Source organism: Schistocerca piceifrons, chromosome X, assembly GCF_021461385.2.
Source record: "Schistocerca piceifrons isolate TAMUIC-IGC-003096 chromosome X, iqSchPice1.1, whole genome shotgun sequence".
NCBI lineage: Eukaryota > Metazoa > Arthropoda > Insecta > Orthoptera > Acrididae > Schistocerca > Schistocerca piceifrons.
This window is the reverse complement of record NC_060149.1, coordinates 382,303,143-382,319,243: the sequence shown is the minus strand read 5'-3', so window position 1 is coordinate 382,319,243 and position 16,101 is coordinate 382,303,143. Positions and strand designations below refer to the sequence as shown.

Sequence of the window (16,101 nt, the reverse complement as noted above, 5' to 3'; positions counted from 1 at the left end):
TTTTGGCCATTTTACATTCAGTCCTCTATTTGCACATTTAATCCTTCTATTTTTTTCAGTTCTTCTTAACTTGCCCACTGATTGTGAATGACTTTCTCTGTCGGCGGGGGGCTGAAATGCTGCTCAGCTGCTCTGTTTCCATGTTCTTCTGCGTAAGTTATTACTTTCAGTTTATAGCCTGCATTGTATGAAAACCTTTTATTTTTTCCATTACGAAACTAGCTACTAACTAAAATATTGTAGTGTTACTGATAACACAAATCACTATCAGTTAAAGTTCACTGGCTCAGTAGGCTGCAATGACGCATCATAGGCTAGACAGTGTTCTGGGTTTAAAATGGTGGGGCTGGAGGGAGACAGTACTAGCAAGCTTGTGAATCCCTGCAATTCATGTTCGGCATATTGATTCAGTTCTGCTACCAGTTGAATCCAATGTTGCCAGATAGAGATAGGTTTCTCGTTGCACCAAATATATGGCCATTTTTAAGACTGGCGGGAATTTAAAATCAAATATTGAACATTTTGACTTTGGGGTGCGCTGATGACAGAAAGCATGGGTCACATTTCAGTGGTGTCGGTGGAGTCTATCAGCAGGACGGGTTTCACTAGACATGGCCTGCACCTCAACAGGTATGGGAAGGGGAGGTTGGCAAAGCTTATAGGTGACAGCATAGGTGGGGTTGGTGAGATCACTCATGGGAAAATTCTTGCAGTAGTGGGTGTTAGAGCTGCACCTTTTTTAGATTGAAGTCAGCTGATAGGTATTCCTGCTTAAGGGAAGTCTCTCTAACAAGGGAATCACTTTTGACAAAGCTTAGGTATCCTAGTAATGAGGAAATTAGTATATTTCATCAAAATATACAAGGTATTAGAGATAAAGTTAGTGAACTGCTTATAGATGTTGACTCTGAAATTATTGGTATATCTGAACACTTCTTAAATAAGGAGATAATTCAGAGGCTTCCTTTACCGGGATACAGGTTGGCTGGCAGCTTTTTGAGGAGCTCTTTGCAGTGTGGGGGAGTAGCCATGTATGTGAAAAACGGCATCCCATTTGAGTCAATTGATGTTTCAAAGTACTGCACTGAAAAGGTGTTTGAATGTTGTGCAGTTGTGGTTAAATTTAACGGAGCGAAACTTCTAACTGTTGTTATTTATAGATCCCCAGACTCTGATTTCACAACATTTTTGCTAAAGCTAGAGGAGGTTATAGGAAATACAAAAAGTTAGTTATATGTGGTGACTTCAATATTAATTGTATAAGTGATTGTGCAAGGAAGAGGATGCTGGTAGACCTCTTTAATTCATAAAATCTTATGCAAACCATGTTCTTTCCTACGAGAGTGCAAGGGAACAGTAGAACAACCATAGACAACATTTTTGTTCATTCCTCATTACTAGAAGGGCATTCTGTTAGCAAAAAGGTGAATGGCCTTTCAGATCATGATGCACAAATTTTAACTTTAAAAGATTTTTGTGCTGCAACACGTGTTAAATATAGTCATCAGCTCTTCAGGAAAGCTGATCCAGTTGCTGTAGAGACCTTTGTAAACCTTATAAAGGAACAAGAGTGGCAAGATGTTTATAGCGCTGATACAGTAGACGATAAATATAATGCTTTTCTCAAGACTTTTCTCATGCTCTTAGAAAGTTGCTTTCCGTTAGAACGTTCAAAACAGGGTACTAGCACAAACAGGCAGCCTGGGTGGCTGACTAGAGGGATAAGAATATCTTGTAGAACAAAGTGGCAATTATATCAAAACGTTAGAAACAGTCAAAATCTAAATGCATCAGCCCATTACAAACAGTACTGTAAGGTGCTTAAAAATGTTATTAGGAAGGCAAAAAGTATGTGGTATGCAGATAGAATAGCTAAGTCTCAGGATAAAATTAAAACCATATGGTCAGTCGTAAAGGAAGTGGCTGGTCTCCAGAGACAGGTCGAGGATATAGAATCAGTGCGTAGTGGGAATGTCCATGTTACTGATAAGTCGCATATATGTACAGTATTTAATAATCACTTTCTGAATATAGCAGGTGAACTAAATAGAAACCTAGTCCCAACAGGGAATCATATAGCGCTCTTAGAAAAAAGTGTTCCGAGACTGTTACCTGAAATGCTCCTCCATGATACTGACAAGAGGGAGATTGAGTTAATAATTAAATCACTAAAGACCAACAACTCTCATGGATATGACGGGGTATCTAGCAGAATACTGAAGTATAGTTCCATGTATGTTAGCCCAGTATTTAGCCATATCTGTAACTTTTCCTTTAGGAGTGGTCGGTTTCCTGACCGATTAAAGTACTCGGTAGTGAAGCCACTTTATAAAAAGGGAGACAGGGATAATGTTGATAATTATAGACCTATTTCTATGCCATCGGTGTTTGCTAAAGTTATCGAGAGGGTTGTATATACAAGGTTACTGCAGCATTTAAATTCACATAATTTGCTGTCAAATGTACAGTTTGGTTTTAGAAATGGCTTAACAACTGAAAATGCTATAGTCTCTTTTCTCTGTGAGGTTTTGGATGGATTAAATAAAAGGTTGCGAACGTTAGGTGTTTTCTTTGATTTAACGAAGGCTTTTGACTGTGTTGACCACAAAATATTACTGCATAAGTTGGAACATTATGGAGTAAGGGGAGTAGCTTACAACTGGTTCGCCTCTTACTTTAAGAATGGAAAGCAGAAGGTAATTCTCCGCAATATTGAGAGTGGTAATGATGTTCAGTCCCAATGGGGCACTGTTAAATAGGGCGTTCCCCAAGGATCGGTGCTGGGGCCACTGCTGTTTCTTATTTATACAAATGAGATGCCTTCTAGTATTACAGGTGATTCAAAAATATTTCTGTTTGCTGATGACACCAGCTTGGTAGTGAAGGATTTTGTGTGTAATATTGAAACATTATCAAATAATGTAGTTCATGAAATAAGTTCGTGGCTTGTGGAAAATAATTTGATGCTAAATCACAGTAAGACTCAGTTTTTACAGTTTCTAACTCACAATTCAACAAGAATTGATATTTTAATCAGACAGAATGGGCATGTTATAAGCGAGACGGAACAGTTCAAGTTCCTAGGCGTACAGATAGATAGTAAACTGTTGTGGAAAGTCCATGTTCAGGATCTTGTTCAGAAACTAAATGCCGCTTTATTTACCATTAGAACAGTATCTGAAATAAGTGACATTTCAACACGAAAAGTAGTCTACTTCGCATATTTTCATACGCTTATGTCATATGGTATTATTTTTTGGGGTAATTCTTCTGATTCAAAAAGGGTATTTTTGGCTCAAAAACGGGCTGTTCGAGCTATATGTGGTGTAAGTTCGAGAACCTCTTGTCGACCCCTATTCAAAAATCTGGGAATTCTGACATTGCCCTCACAGTATATATTTTCTTTAATGTCGTTTGTTGATAGCAATATTAGCCTATTCCCAAGAGTTAGCAGCTTTCACTCAGTTAATACTAGGCAGAAATCAGATCTGCATGTAGAATGCACTTCCTTGACTCTTGTGCAGAAAGGAGTGCAGTATTCTGCTGCATCCATTTTCAATAAGCTACCACAAGAACTCAAAAATCTTAGCAGTAGCCCAAACGCTTTTAAGTCTAAACTGAAGAGTTTCCTCATGGCTCACTCCTTCTATTCTGTCGAGGAGCTCCTGGAAGAGCTAAAAAATTAAGCAAATTCCAGTGTTACATTGTTGATTTTCTTCATTTAAACTTACGACTTGTCACCTGAATATGTTTTTTTATATTTCATTTTATCTGTTTCTAATATCGTGTTATAATTTCATGTATTGACTCGTTCCATGACCATGGAGACTTCTCCTTAATTTGGTCCCACGGAACAATAAATAAATAAATAAATTTTTATATTAATTTACAGTATGACACACCTGAACTTTGGAGGCAATTTTTCGATGAAAAAAAGCGAGTCTTATAGTCCGTAAAATACAGTACTCATTTTCCCCACATTCATAATGTGATTGTAATAGTATACAAAGTTGCTGCTATCAGTTCAAGTATACGCTATCGTGCACTGTACAGTAACATGTGGAGTGTATATATGCAGATATAGAAATACACACTCATTCTGTGGCCGTGAATAGTGCAAGCTGCTCCTGGTCACGTGTCCACCAGTGGACAGCAGGGCGCCTGCAGACGTGCAGGCAGTTAGGCATCTGGGCTGGAACCTGTGCAACATTTCTGAAGAGCCAAGCGCACGCTGGCGGGGTTGGCGAAGTGGTTCACCTGTTATTACTCCTATTAAGCTACCTGGCAGGTAGCCTATACCAGCTCCACCTGCTAATGCCATAAGGGGCTGTGTTGGAATATCTGGGAATAATGTTTCTTATGGTATCAGAATGTTGGATTTAAAATGAGAGAATTTGGTGCACTTGAAAACTTGTATCCAAAATCTATTCTTTGCACTTACAGTGCATCTACCTAGATGCCTAGATACATATTCTGCAAACCACTGTGAAGTACGTGTAGGTCCTAATTAAGTATATTTTTTATTGTGTTAACTACTATCTTATTTTTATGGGACTACTTTTTAGACACTTTGTCATCAGCTGCTTTGCACTAAATAATGTTCATCTAATGCCCTTACATGTTTAATAAATAGTAAAAAAAGGGTGAAGTCTTACGCTTGAGTCTCTTACTTATTAAGCACAGAAATATGTCCCATTTCATACATATCTTCCAAGCTAGGTCATTTTAGCTTTGTGCTGATTCTGCTTCCTCTGCCACACTGTGCTTGTTCAGTATAAGAGAGGTGTTTCACACTACTGGAGATGAAGTAGTGCTCATAGCTCTGGTATGCATTTGAGAACCCATGTTTATTAGACTTTATCACTACGAATGATCATTCCTGTCATATTGCTCAGTATTGACTATTCCTCCTGGGACACCCTTATTTCTTTGATCACTTTGAAATACCGTACTTAAATTTCTGATTAATTAGTGTCCTTTGATTCCTTGGGTTAAAAATGTATTGGCTTTTTATACCAGTGAAAGGTTGTCTCTTTGTTTTTAATATTTCTGTAATTTTTTTCTCCAAGTGGACAGACAGAACTAAAAAAGCCAGATGGTACAATAAAAACAAATTACATAAATGGTGCAGCACAAACGGTATTTCCAGATGGTCATGTAGAGTGGGTCCTGAATGATGGAAGACAGTGTATAATTGATCAGAATGGCGAAAAAACCTGGTACTTCCCTAACGGACAAAAGGAAATCCACACCAAAGACCACAAGGTAAGGAAAGAGTACCTTTGCATTAACTTTTACAGGTACATTTTTAAGATAATGGAAAATCTTTAACTAGTGATGTTACTGTTAAATGTAAGAAATTGACTACAGCAGTATAAGCTTCTAAATCTTTCTGCAATATGTAAGCAACTTTTTTGTTTTAACATTTCAGTATGTAAATGTGAGATTAAACATTGCGTACTAAAGATCAACTGCCTAAATGTCTTCTAGTAATACTATTTTGCTCATTTTTCCTGACAAAAGCAGAGTTGGAATGTATGTGACAAACGGGAGTATACAGGAAGATGTTTATGTGCTGTTCTGAGTTGTTGAATAAGAGTAGATGTAGAGGAATCTGATGTACTTTTTTCGGAGTATAAAAATGTTTGCAACAAATGGGACATTGGCACATTTGTAATGAGCTGTGGATATTTCATAAGACAATGCCATAGTGTGAAGTGCTTTCAAACAATATGTGGCCCTTCTAATACTGAGTACTTCTACAGTTCGTTAAATCCCAAATGTGTTAGCAGTGAGGCCTTCAGAACTAACGTATATGTATCTTTGAAAGACAAGTTAAATGAACTGGAGTTTTTATTTGTTGCTTATAAGATTAGCTGATGCAGAATGCAAGTCTATACATTATATACTTGGACTAAAACAGATTACCAGTAGCGGTGGTCTGCAGGATAAGAGAGATGCTATCCCTATCTACATGTGTTCCATCTGCAGATATTAAACAATATAATCTGTGGCAATAATGTGATAAACGTTTGCGGCAACTCATCTTCAAACGTTCTAGAATAGTAAAATTTTCATATGATGTGTATTCTGAATCGTCAACAGATACTTTATTTTCATCATCTGTAGATTCATAAAGGGCTTTGTAAATAATTTTCTCCTAACATTTATCCTCTTCGCTGCACGTTTTGAACACAAAATAAACATAAAAGCACACAAAATGCATGAAACAGAGAGAACTCGAATGTCACCTAATGCCTAAGAATCAATAACAAAAGAATCAAAAACAATGAATTGTTCAAGTGATACTGCTACTGCCCACTGTGAAGCCTGCAGACCTCACAGATTATTCAGTTAGCTGTAAAAATTGGTTCCAAACCATGCAAAAACCATTGTAACTGACTTGACATAACATTTCTTCTGCTGCACATTCCTGTTTCCCACAAGTTATGCAATATTACGTCAGCTGCACGCTAAGTGCAGCACACTAAACATCTGGGCCAATTGTAATTTTTCGTCTACTAAAGTCACACCTCAGAATTAATGATTCCACAGACCATCGTCGTGGCCTGGAGCCTGAACCACATTCTTTGCCGAGGCATCAACGATTTATTATCATGCGTGAAAATGAGGCACATCCTAGCCACATTCCTGCCCATCCCTCCTAAAGTGGTATTCTGCCACCTACCCACACACTATCTGTGTCAATCATTATGCCACATCCACTCCCAGCCCCTTGCCACATGGGTGTGACCCATGTGGCAGAACCAGGTGCAAGACCTATCTGATACATCCATCCAGAACATCCAACTCCAGACCCATTACAGCCTTATCCTATCCCATCAGAGGCAGGAACATCTGTGAAAACAGTCATGTTGTATACCAGCACTGTTGTCCCACTGCAGGTCCGGGGGTTAGAATAGGCCCGAGGTATTCCTGCCTGCCATACGAGGCAACTGAAAGGAGTTTCACATGTTTCGGCCTTTATGTGATGGTTCCCGGTAGGGTTTGACCTACATTCTTCAAAGTTTTCCCGAAGAGAGAGCCAATTGCGGAAGGGCGCCTTACAAGGTGCATCGTGTCCATCGTGCATTGAGATCTTTAGCCCACTTTCTTGTCGTCGCATTGCAGTCCTGCCCATTCTCCATCTGTTGGGTGAAGACACCTTCCTGGGTGAATTTTCCACCATGCACTACGCAGTGTCGATTTCTGCGTCGCTGATGTCCATGGACTTCTTTGCACCTGATATCCAGCACAGTAGCCAATCCATTGTGGTGGGACCGCCATGTACCCCCGACTACACAGGGATCGCTGTGCTAATGCTTGTGCTCTTAACTCCCCACGTATGCCAAGGGGTAGATGCCCATTCCCCTGGGGCATCGGGACTCCCGGCAATGGCCATCCTGCCAGGTGGCCTTTGCTGCGGCTGGGTGGTGCCCGTGAGGACGGCCCCTGGTTGGAGTGGGTGGCATCAGAGTGGATGACATGCGATGAAGTGTAGTACAACATCTCTTGCTGTTGCTGAAACACCAGCAGTTTCTAAGCGATCACTAGCTCAATTCAACGCACAGAAGTACAACTCCAAATCGTTCCCCTCCCTGGCCACACCATGGGAGGGACGTCGGGCTAAGGATGGCAGTGGATCTTATTCACCCTGGTACCTTGTATGTTCGAGAGCTGATGGGCAGTCTTTCATGATGATGAAGCCTCAGTTTTTTTGTTGAGCATTTAGAGGACAAGTTGTCCAAAACGAGATCTGGTTCAGTCTTGATCAAAACAGCATTCTCTGCCCAGTCATGGGAGTTATTTCCTTGTGACAAGCTGGGGGATGTTTCTGCAACCATCACTCCCCATACGATCTTAAATATGGTCCAGGGTATCATATTTCACAGAGACCTTCTTTTGCAGTCCGACGATGAGCTGCACACCAGTGTAGAGCGGCTAGGTATACATTTTGTCTGCCGTGTCCACCAGGGTCTGAAGGGTAATCAGGTTGCCACCACCGGTGCCATCATCTTGGCCTTTGAGGGTGATACATTGCCCGAGAAGGTCAAGGTGATGGTCTACCGGTGTGATGTAAAGCCCTGTATCCCTCCCCCCATGCGATGCTGGAAGTTCAGCCATACGTCTTCCCGCTGTACTTCCAGCGTCACATGCCGAGATTGCGGACGCCCATCACATCCCAATACTCCATATTCCCCAATTTGTGTCAAATGCGGAGAGCACCATTTGCCTTGCTTGCCTGACAGCAGGATTCGCCAGAAAGAAAGGAAAATCATGGAGTACAAGACCCTGGACAGACCGACCTACACTGAGGCTAAGAGACAATTTGAATGCCTGCATTCTGTGCGTATGACATCTTCTTTACGCCGCCGCTATAACAGTTCTGGCACCATCAGCTCTGCCAACCCAGGTCACCTCTCAGACCCAGAAGACTACACCTGCCCCCTTGATGGTGGGAGGCATTTCTCTCCCTGTTGCTCCTGCACCACCCACTTTGGGAGCAACACCCCCACCCAACCATCGAGGACGTCCGTCCTCACTTCTAAGCCGGAGAAGTATAAGTCTTCTACGGCTTCTCTCTCTAGGAAGGGGTCCCTTTGGTCACTCCCTTTCCAGGTTTATTCTAGTGGGAAATACGACACCTGCCAGTGGCTGAAGAGCCAAAAAGCAGCTGGTCGTAAGGCTTCACACTCATCCTCAGTCCCGGAGACTGAGCCAGTGAAGTCCTCCCAGCCAAGGGAACCCAAGGAGCAGCGAGAGAAATCCAAAAAGAAAACCCCTAAGACGAAGGAATTTGTGGTGGCACCCACACCACCGCTATCTACAAGCTCTGCAGCTGAGAATGGGATGGAGATTTTGGCGTTCGCTGAGGACCAAGATCTAGCCAGACCCTCAGACAGAATGGATATAGACTGCTCAGGCAATAAATCGGTGGCAGCAGGTGACTCCGAGGCGTAAACTGCCTCATTGAATGTTCCATGCCTTCCCCGTCTCACGATGTCATCCTCCAGTGGAATTGGGGCGGTTTTTTCCACCGCCTGGCTGAGCTAGAGCAACTGTTATGCTTTACACCTGCTATCTGCATTGCCCTCCAGGAAACCTGGTTCCCAGCAATGTGGACCCCTGCCCTCCACGTCTATAAGGGATGTTACAGGAACTGTAGTGACTAAATCCAGTGTCAGGTGGAGTTTGCATTTATGTCCTAAACTTGGTCTGTAGTGAACATGTGCCCCTTCAAACCCCTCATGAAGCTGTGGCTGCCAGAATGAGGACAACGCAGGAAATAACTGTCTGCAATGTATATCTTCCTCCAGATGGTGTAATACCCCAGAGTGTATTAGCTGCAGTTCTTCATTAACTCCCTAAACCTTTCCTACTTCTGGGAGTATGTAATGCCCATAACCCCTTGTGGGGTGGTAACATGCTCACTGGCCAAGGCAGAGATGTCGAAACTTTACTGTCGCCATTCAACCTCTGCCTCTTAAATACTGGGGCCGCCACACATTTCAGTGTGGCTCATGGTAGTTACTCGGCCATTGATTTATCAATTTGCAGCCCAGGACTCCTCTCATCTATCCACTGGAGAGCACATGACAACCTGTGTGGTAGTGACTCCTTCCCCATCTTCCTGTCACTGCCCCAGCATCAGGCACACGGACACCTGCCCAGATAGCCTTTGAACTAGGCGAACAGGGGAACTTTCACCTCTGCTGTCACTGCTGAATCTCCCCCACATGGTAACATAGATTTTGACAGTTAAGCAGGTGACTAGCACAATTGTTTCTGCAGCAGAAAACGCGATCCCTCGCTCTTTAGGGTACCTGAGGTGTAAGGCAGTCCCTTGGTGGTCGTCGGAAGTCGCTGAAGCAATTAAGGAGCATTGGCGAGCTCTACAGCGGCACCCTTCCCTGGAGCATCTCATAGCATTTAAACGGCTCTGTGCCTGTTTTCGTTACCTTATCGAACAACGGGAGGAGGAGTGTTTCGAGAGATAAGTCTCCACCATTGGGTGCCACGCATCACCTTCCCAAGTCTGGGCAAAGATCAAACGTCTTTCCAGGTACCAGGTCCCAACAGCTGTTACCATAAATGGTGAGTTATGTGTCGACGCAAATTCGATTGCCTAGCACTTTGCTCGAGCCTCTGCATTGGAGAATTACTCCCCAGCGTTTCGCACACTAAAACGGCAGCTGGAACGGAATGTCCTGTCATTCACTACACACTGCTGTGAATCCTATAACGCCCCATTTACAGAGTGGGAGCTCCTCAGTGCCCTTGCACATTGCCCCGACACAGCTCCTGGGCCTGATCCCATCCACAGCCAGATGATTAAACATCTCTCATCTGACTACAAACGACATCTTCTCGTCATCTTCAACCGGCTGTGATGCGATGGCATCTTCCCATCGCAATGGCGGGGGAGCAGCATCATTCCGGTGCTCAAACTCGGTAAAAACCCCCTTAATGTGGATAGCTATTGGCCCATCAGCCTCACCAACGTCCTTTGTAAGCTGCTGGAACGTATGATATGTCAGCTGTTGGGTTGGGTCCTGGAGTCACGTCGCTTGCTGGCTCCATGTCAGAGCAGCTTCCGCCAGGGTCGCCCTACCACTGATAATCTTCTGTCCATCAAGTCTGCCATCCGAACAGCCTTTTCCAGACGGGAACACCTGATTGCTGTCTTTTTTGACTTACGTAAAGCATACGACATGACTTGGCGACATTATATCCTTGCCACATTGTACGAGTGGGGTCTCTGGAGACCGCTCCCGATTTTTATCCAAAACTTCCTGTCACTCTATACTTTCCATGTCCATGTTGGTGACTCCCATAGTTCCATCCATATCCAGGAGAATGTAGTCCTGCAGGGCTCTGTATTGAGTGTCTCTCTCTATTTTTAGTGGCCATTAACGGTGTAGCAGCAGCTGTTGGGCCCTCCGTCACACCTTCTCTGTATACAGACGACTTCTGCATTTCGTGCTACTGCTCCAGTACTGTTGTTGCTGAGTGGCACCTCCAGGGATGCATCCACAAGGTGCAGTCATGAGCTCTAGCCCACAGCGTCCAGTTTTCAGCCGCAAAGTCATGTGTCGTGCACTTCTGTCGGCGCCATACCGTTCATCCGGAACCCGCACTTTACCTTAATGATGATCCACTCACTGTAGTGGAGACATATCAATTCCTAGGACTGTTTTTCAATGCTCGATTGACTTGGCTCCCTCATCTTCGTCAGCTTAAGCAGAAGTGCTGGCAGCACCTCAATGCCCTCCGTTGCCTGAGCAACACCAATTGGGGTAGAGATCACTGTACGGTGCTGCAGCTCAGCAGAGGCCTTTTCCAATCCTGAATTGACTATGGGAGTGCGGTTTATGGTTCGGCAGTGCCTTCAGCATTGCATTTACTCGACCCTGTGCACAACTGTGGGCTTCGATTAGTGACAGGAGCTTTTAGGACGAGTCTGGTGACCAGTGTCCTAGTGGAGGCTGGTGTCCCTCCACTGCAGATCAGACATGCACAACTGCTCGCCAATTACACAGCACACATTCATAGTTCCCCTGAGCATCCGAATTCGCAGCTTCCATGGTGTACGCCTCGGCCGCAGCTTCCATGGTGTACACCTCGGCCGGAGCTTCGTCTGGACCTTTTGCATGGCCCTAAGGACTCCATTAACCCCGCCGCTCTCCGCTGTCACTTCCTCTCAATTCTGGATGTGTTCCGGGGCTCTGAAGAGGTATACACCAATGGCTCAATGGCTGATGGTCACGTAGGCTTTGCATATGTTAATGGAGGACATATTGAGCAGCGCTCCTCGCCAGTCGGCTGTAGTGTTTTCACTGCAGAGCTTGCGGCCTTATCTCGTGGTCTTGAGTACATCCGCTCATGCCCTGGCGAGCCATTTATCCTGTGTACTGACTCAATGAGCAGCCTACAAGCTATAGATAAGTGCTACCCAGTGTTCATTCAGGAGTCCATCTATGTCCTGGAACAGTCCCGCTGTTCCGGGGTGTTTGTGTGGACCCCAGGACACTTCGGAATCCCTGGCAACAAACTTGCTGATAGGCTGGCCAAACAGGTGACGCAGAAACCGCTTCTGGAGATAGGCATCTCCGAAGCTGATCTGCGTTCTGTCTTACACCATAGTGTTTTCTGGCTTTGGGAGACGGAATGGCATAACAGCACGCACAACAAACTGCGTGTCATTAAGGAGACTGTGAATGTGTGGAAGTCTTCCATGCAGGCCTCTCACAGGGAATCAGTTGTCCTCTGCTGGCTCCACATTGGCCATACGTGGCTAACTGCTCCGTTGTGTGGACCCACCACAGTGTTGCAGTGGCTCCCAAATGACAGTCATCCACCTCTTTCTGGACTGCCCACTTTTAGCTGCTCTGCGGCAGACTTTTAACTTTCCCAGCACCCAACCTTCGGTGTGTGGCAACAATGCCTCGACAGCAGCTGTAGTTTTATGTTTTATCCGTGAGAGTGGGTTTTATACTTCGATGTAGGTTTTAGCGCATGTCCTTTGTTCCTGTGTGTCCTCCACCATAGTGCTTTTAGGGTGGAGGTTTTAATGTGTTGCAGAGTGGCTGGCTTGACCTTTTTATTTTCGTGGTTGGCCAGCATTGTAATCTGCTTTCATGTTTTACTCTCTTCTGTTTCTAGCATCTCTCTGTTGTTTTCTTGTCCTCTGTTGTTCCTCCTAGTGTTCGTTGCCTTCCCTTCGTTCTTGTGGCTTTTCCTTACTTTCCATATGTTTCGTCCGTTTTATTCTCACACTTGTGGCATTGTTTTATTAGGAACAAGGGACCGATGATCTTATGGTTTGGTCCCTTCTCCCGGCTTTGAACCAACCAGCCAACCAACCAATTAGCTCTGTTGAGCATCATCTGAATCCTTTCCCGAACAGTAGCTTCTCTGAACTTCGTAAATGGGAATTGTCCTTGCAACATACTTTTTTGTTCCTGTAGTACCTCTTGACCTGAATCTTCATTAGCCTCCCATCACCATGACCCTGTCTTCACTCATCCGTCCTCTGTATAATTGTCGTCATGCAGTACACAAACTCATTGGTGCTGGTTCCAGTGTCCTCGTCACACTCCTACCACCCAGGTTTGTATCTCTGATAGTAGTAAAATCGGTTCCACTGTAATTGTGATTTATAAAAGAGGGGAGTAGCTTTACCCTAAAAAACTTGTAAAGTGAGGTATAGCAAGTTGTAGCATATTATAATAATTACTTACAAAATACTTCTTTAAAATTTGATGAAAACCTAATGAAAATGTTTTTGAAATTGCTACTATCTGCCGTCCACCATGGAAAGTGGAATGCCCGCCAGTGGGCATAGGGACCAGATTGACTACCACTGCTTTCAGCTGTCAGCCTTCCTCCCACTCCCTAACTCCTTTCTCCCATGACCCACACCACTCCCTTACACCAGCCAGGCTGACAAGCAACTTAACTAGAGAGTGAAATATCTGTGTTAAGTATTTTTTAATGTAGTAACATTACATTAATATGTTACATAAATTGCATGTTTGAATTTTCTTTAGCAGTGTGTTTGTCACATTTTTCTGTGTAATAAGTGTGTGTGCACACACGATATGTATAAGACTTATCATTCCAACCATTTTTTATCTGTAATCAGAATCCAGAGTTATCAGTATGTGATCATTTGAATTATTAGTTTTTGCTACAGAAACTGACCCATATAAGTTAGTGATACTCAGTATAGATACTTCATGTAAATAAGATTTTTATAATTGGAAATTTCTTTATACCTATTTAGTTGTGTGCCTGTTACAGTGAAAGGATCTGGAAGAAAAAATCAAACCCTTATAGCACCACCAAACCTTTATAGTCCTGTACATTTTATTTCAGTTCTAAGAATGAACTACACGATACTGATAATTCATTTTTCTTGTTGTAAAACAGTATGGCCAACAATTTTCCCATAAATTAAATTTTGTGTTTTTATTTCTAGAGACGGGAGTACCCAGATGGAACAATCAAATATGTTTTCCCTGATGGTAGTATGAAAACAAAATATGCAAATGGCCGCATTCGGGTAAAAGATAAACATGGAAAACTTATAATGGATTCAGACTTGCAGTAAGATAAAGTTAATGACACTGGTATTTATTTATGTTACAATAACTACTGGAAAGTTGCTTTGTAACTTGTGTAAAAAAAATCTGTATATAATTATGATCAAGGCATATGACAAAAAGAGGAAAAGCAGTAAAAAATGTTAAATGCAACAGCATACAGATAAGTGAATTATTACTACTTAGATAACCAAAAAGTTTATTAAAAATTTGTTTTATAACCAGTGATTTGTTTTAAAAAAATTGCCACATGAGAAAGATCTTTGAAAACACACTTCATTGAGTGAATGTTACCATAACAGTGTCTTAGCCAAGAGAACATTTTATTGATAATTAAAGTGCAGGTAGTTTCAACCTGAACACAGTAGGTGGCTAACAATCACTGTGACTCAGCAGTTGTAATTGTGTTGCAAGTGAGTACTCTTCATCTTGTATCTGAATGTCTCACACTCTTCATATAAATACTGTTAAAGTTAAGTGTCAGACTCACAATACAAACCCATTTGGGGAAGAATGAAAGTTAACAGTACTAAACTGTACTTAAAATTCACACACATTTGGTACATGTATTACACACACACACACACACACACACACACACACACACACACAGTGAGCATATCATATGTTTATATTTTAGTGCCGGACAAAAAAATTCAGGAATTACAAAACAGGCGTAAAGCTTTTGAGCTAGCTATTGATACCACTAAGATCCCCTGTTCAGGGTTGCATGTTTATATGTAATATGGCAGTGTTCATCAATGATACCTCACTACTCTTGAAGAGACAAGCAGCTGATATCCAGATTGTCATTATGTATATACCACATAATAATGTATTTGACAATAGGAGTATCTTGTGTATTATGAGGTAGCTTCCCTGTACTAACAGTAACATTATGCTTCAGGTCCCAATACAATTACATCCTCGTATGCAACAGATCGAACTTCAGGAAGAATATAATAATTCCAACTACAAAGAAAGCAAGTGCTGATAGGTGTGATGTACTGAATTGTCATTTTAATGCCATGGTTTCAAAATACTGACAAAGATTATTTACAGATGAATAGAAAAACTGGTAGAAGCTGACTTCAGTTAATATCAGTTTGGATTCTGATGAAATGTAGGAACATGCCAGCCCTGACGCTGGCTTCAAGCGCTTTTCACTTGCTGTGTTAAAAGATAAGTAATTCAGCTAGTAATTAATTGTTTTAGCTGTCTATTCTATAGTATTTACGTGCATTAGTGTCAGATACATGTTATAAATTAAAGGTTTCAGTTTTTATTTGCATCTGAATAAGATAAGCAAAGTTTCTATTTGGGACAGTTCAGAGTGTACACAAATGTTTGTTTACATTCTTAACTGACGTTAATTACGTGGGATTATCAATTAATTCAGTGCACAATACTTAGTATTTGCGATTAGTAGTGTCATTTAGACTCAATACATTGAAGGTAGTTTTTATACGTTTTATTAGGTTATTTTTCGTGTGAACGTAAATGTTTGTTTACATTGTCAATAAGAGGGTTAATCAGTTTAAGTTAGTGTACAATACTCAGTATTCACCTTTATTGCCATCATTTAGACTCGATACTTTGAAGGTAGCAGTTTTAATACGTTTTATTAGGAATAGTGATACTGACAGTGATTTCTAACCTCACTTGTATACGTTTGACTAGCGCAACCTGCGATTGTAAACAGTTAAACAAATGTATAATATGTGGTAAATTAGTATTGCACTACAATATCTGAGTAAATCAGTGTTACAATACAACTTCTGAGCCTTATTACATATGGTTTAGTTAGCAGAAAGCTAACTCTCCTCGCCGTCTGCTTAAATTCCTTAGCTTGTTGTGGGCTTTAGTGATCATGTACTGTAAGCCCATCGGTTCCTATAAAATAGAATTTGTATTTGTGCTTTACATTCTGAACTCTTATTGTTAGCTATAGGTTTTGTTTTGTACCTGCATCTGTCAGTGTACAATACCCAGTGTT

At 42.1% G+C, this 16,101-nt stretch overlaps 1 protein-coding gene across 6 annotated transcripts in view; it reads left to right on the top strand.

The window, feature by feature from the left end:
- Window positions 1–14,260, top strand: part of LOC124721633 (centromere protein J) — a 280,955-nt gene extending 266,695 nt beyond the window's left edge. For 5 of the 6 annotated variants that reach the window (XM_047246696.1, XM_047246697.1, XM_047246695.1 and 2 more), the window contains 2 exons: window positions 5,070–5,265; window positions 13,982–14,260. In XM_047246696.1, the coding sequence (XP_047102652.1) occupies window positions 5,070–5,265; window positions 13,982–14,113 (328 nt within the window). In that variant the 3' untranslated portion in view covers window positions 14,114–14,260. Of the gene's footprint in view, window positions 1–59; window positions 153–5,069; window positions 5,266–13,981 lie in introns of those variants that run through there. The other variant, XR_007006363.1, reaches the window with a different exon arrangement.
- Window positions 14,261–16,101: the final 1,841 nt, after the last annotated feature.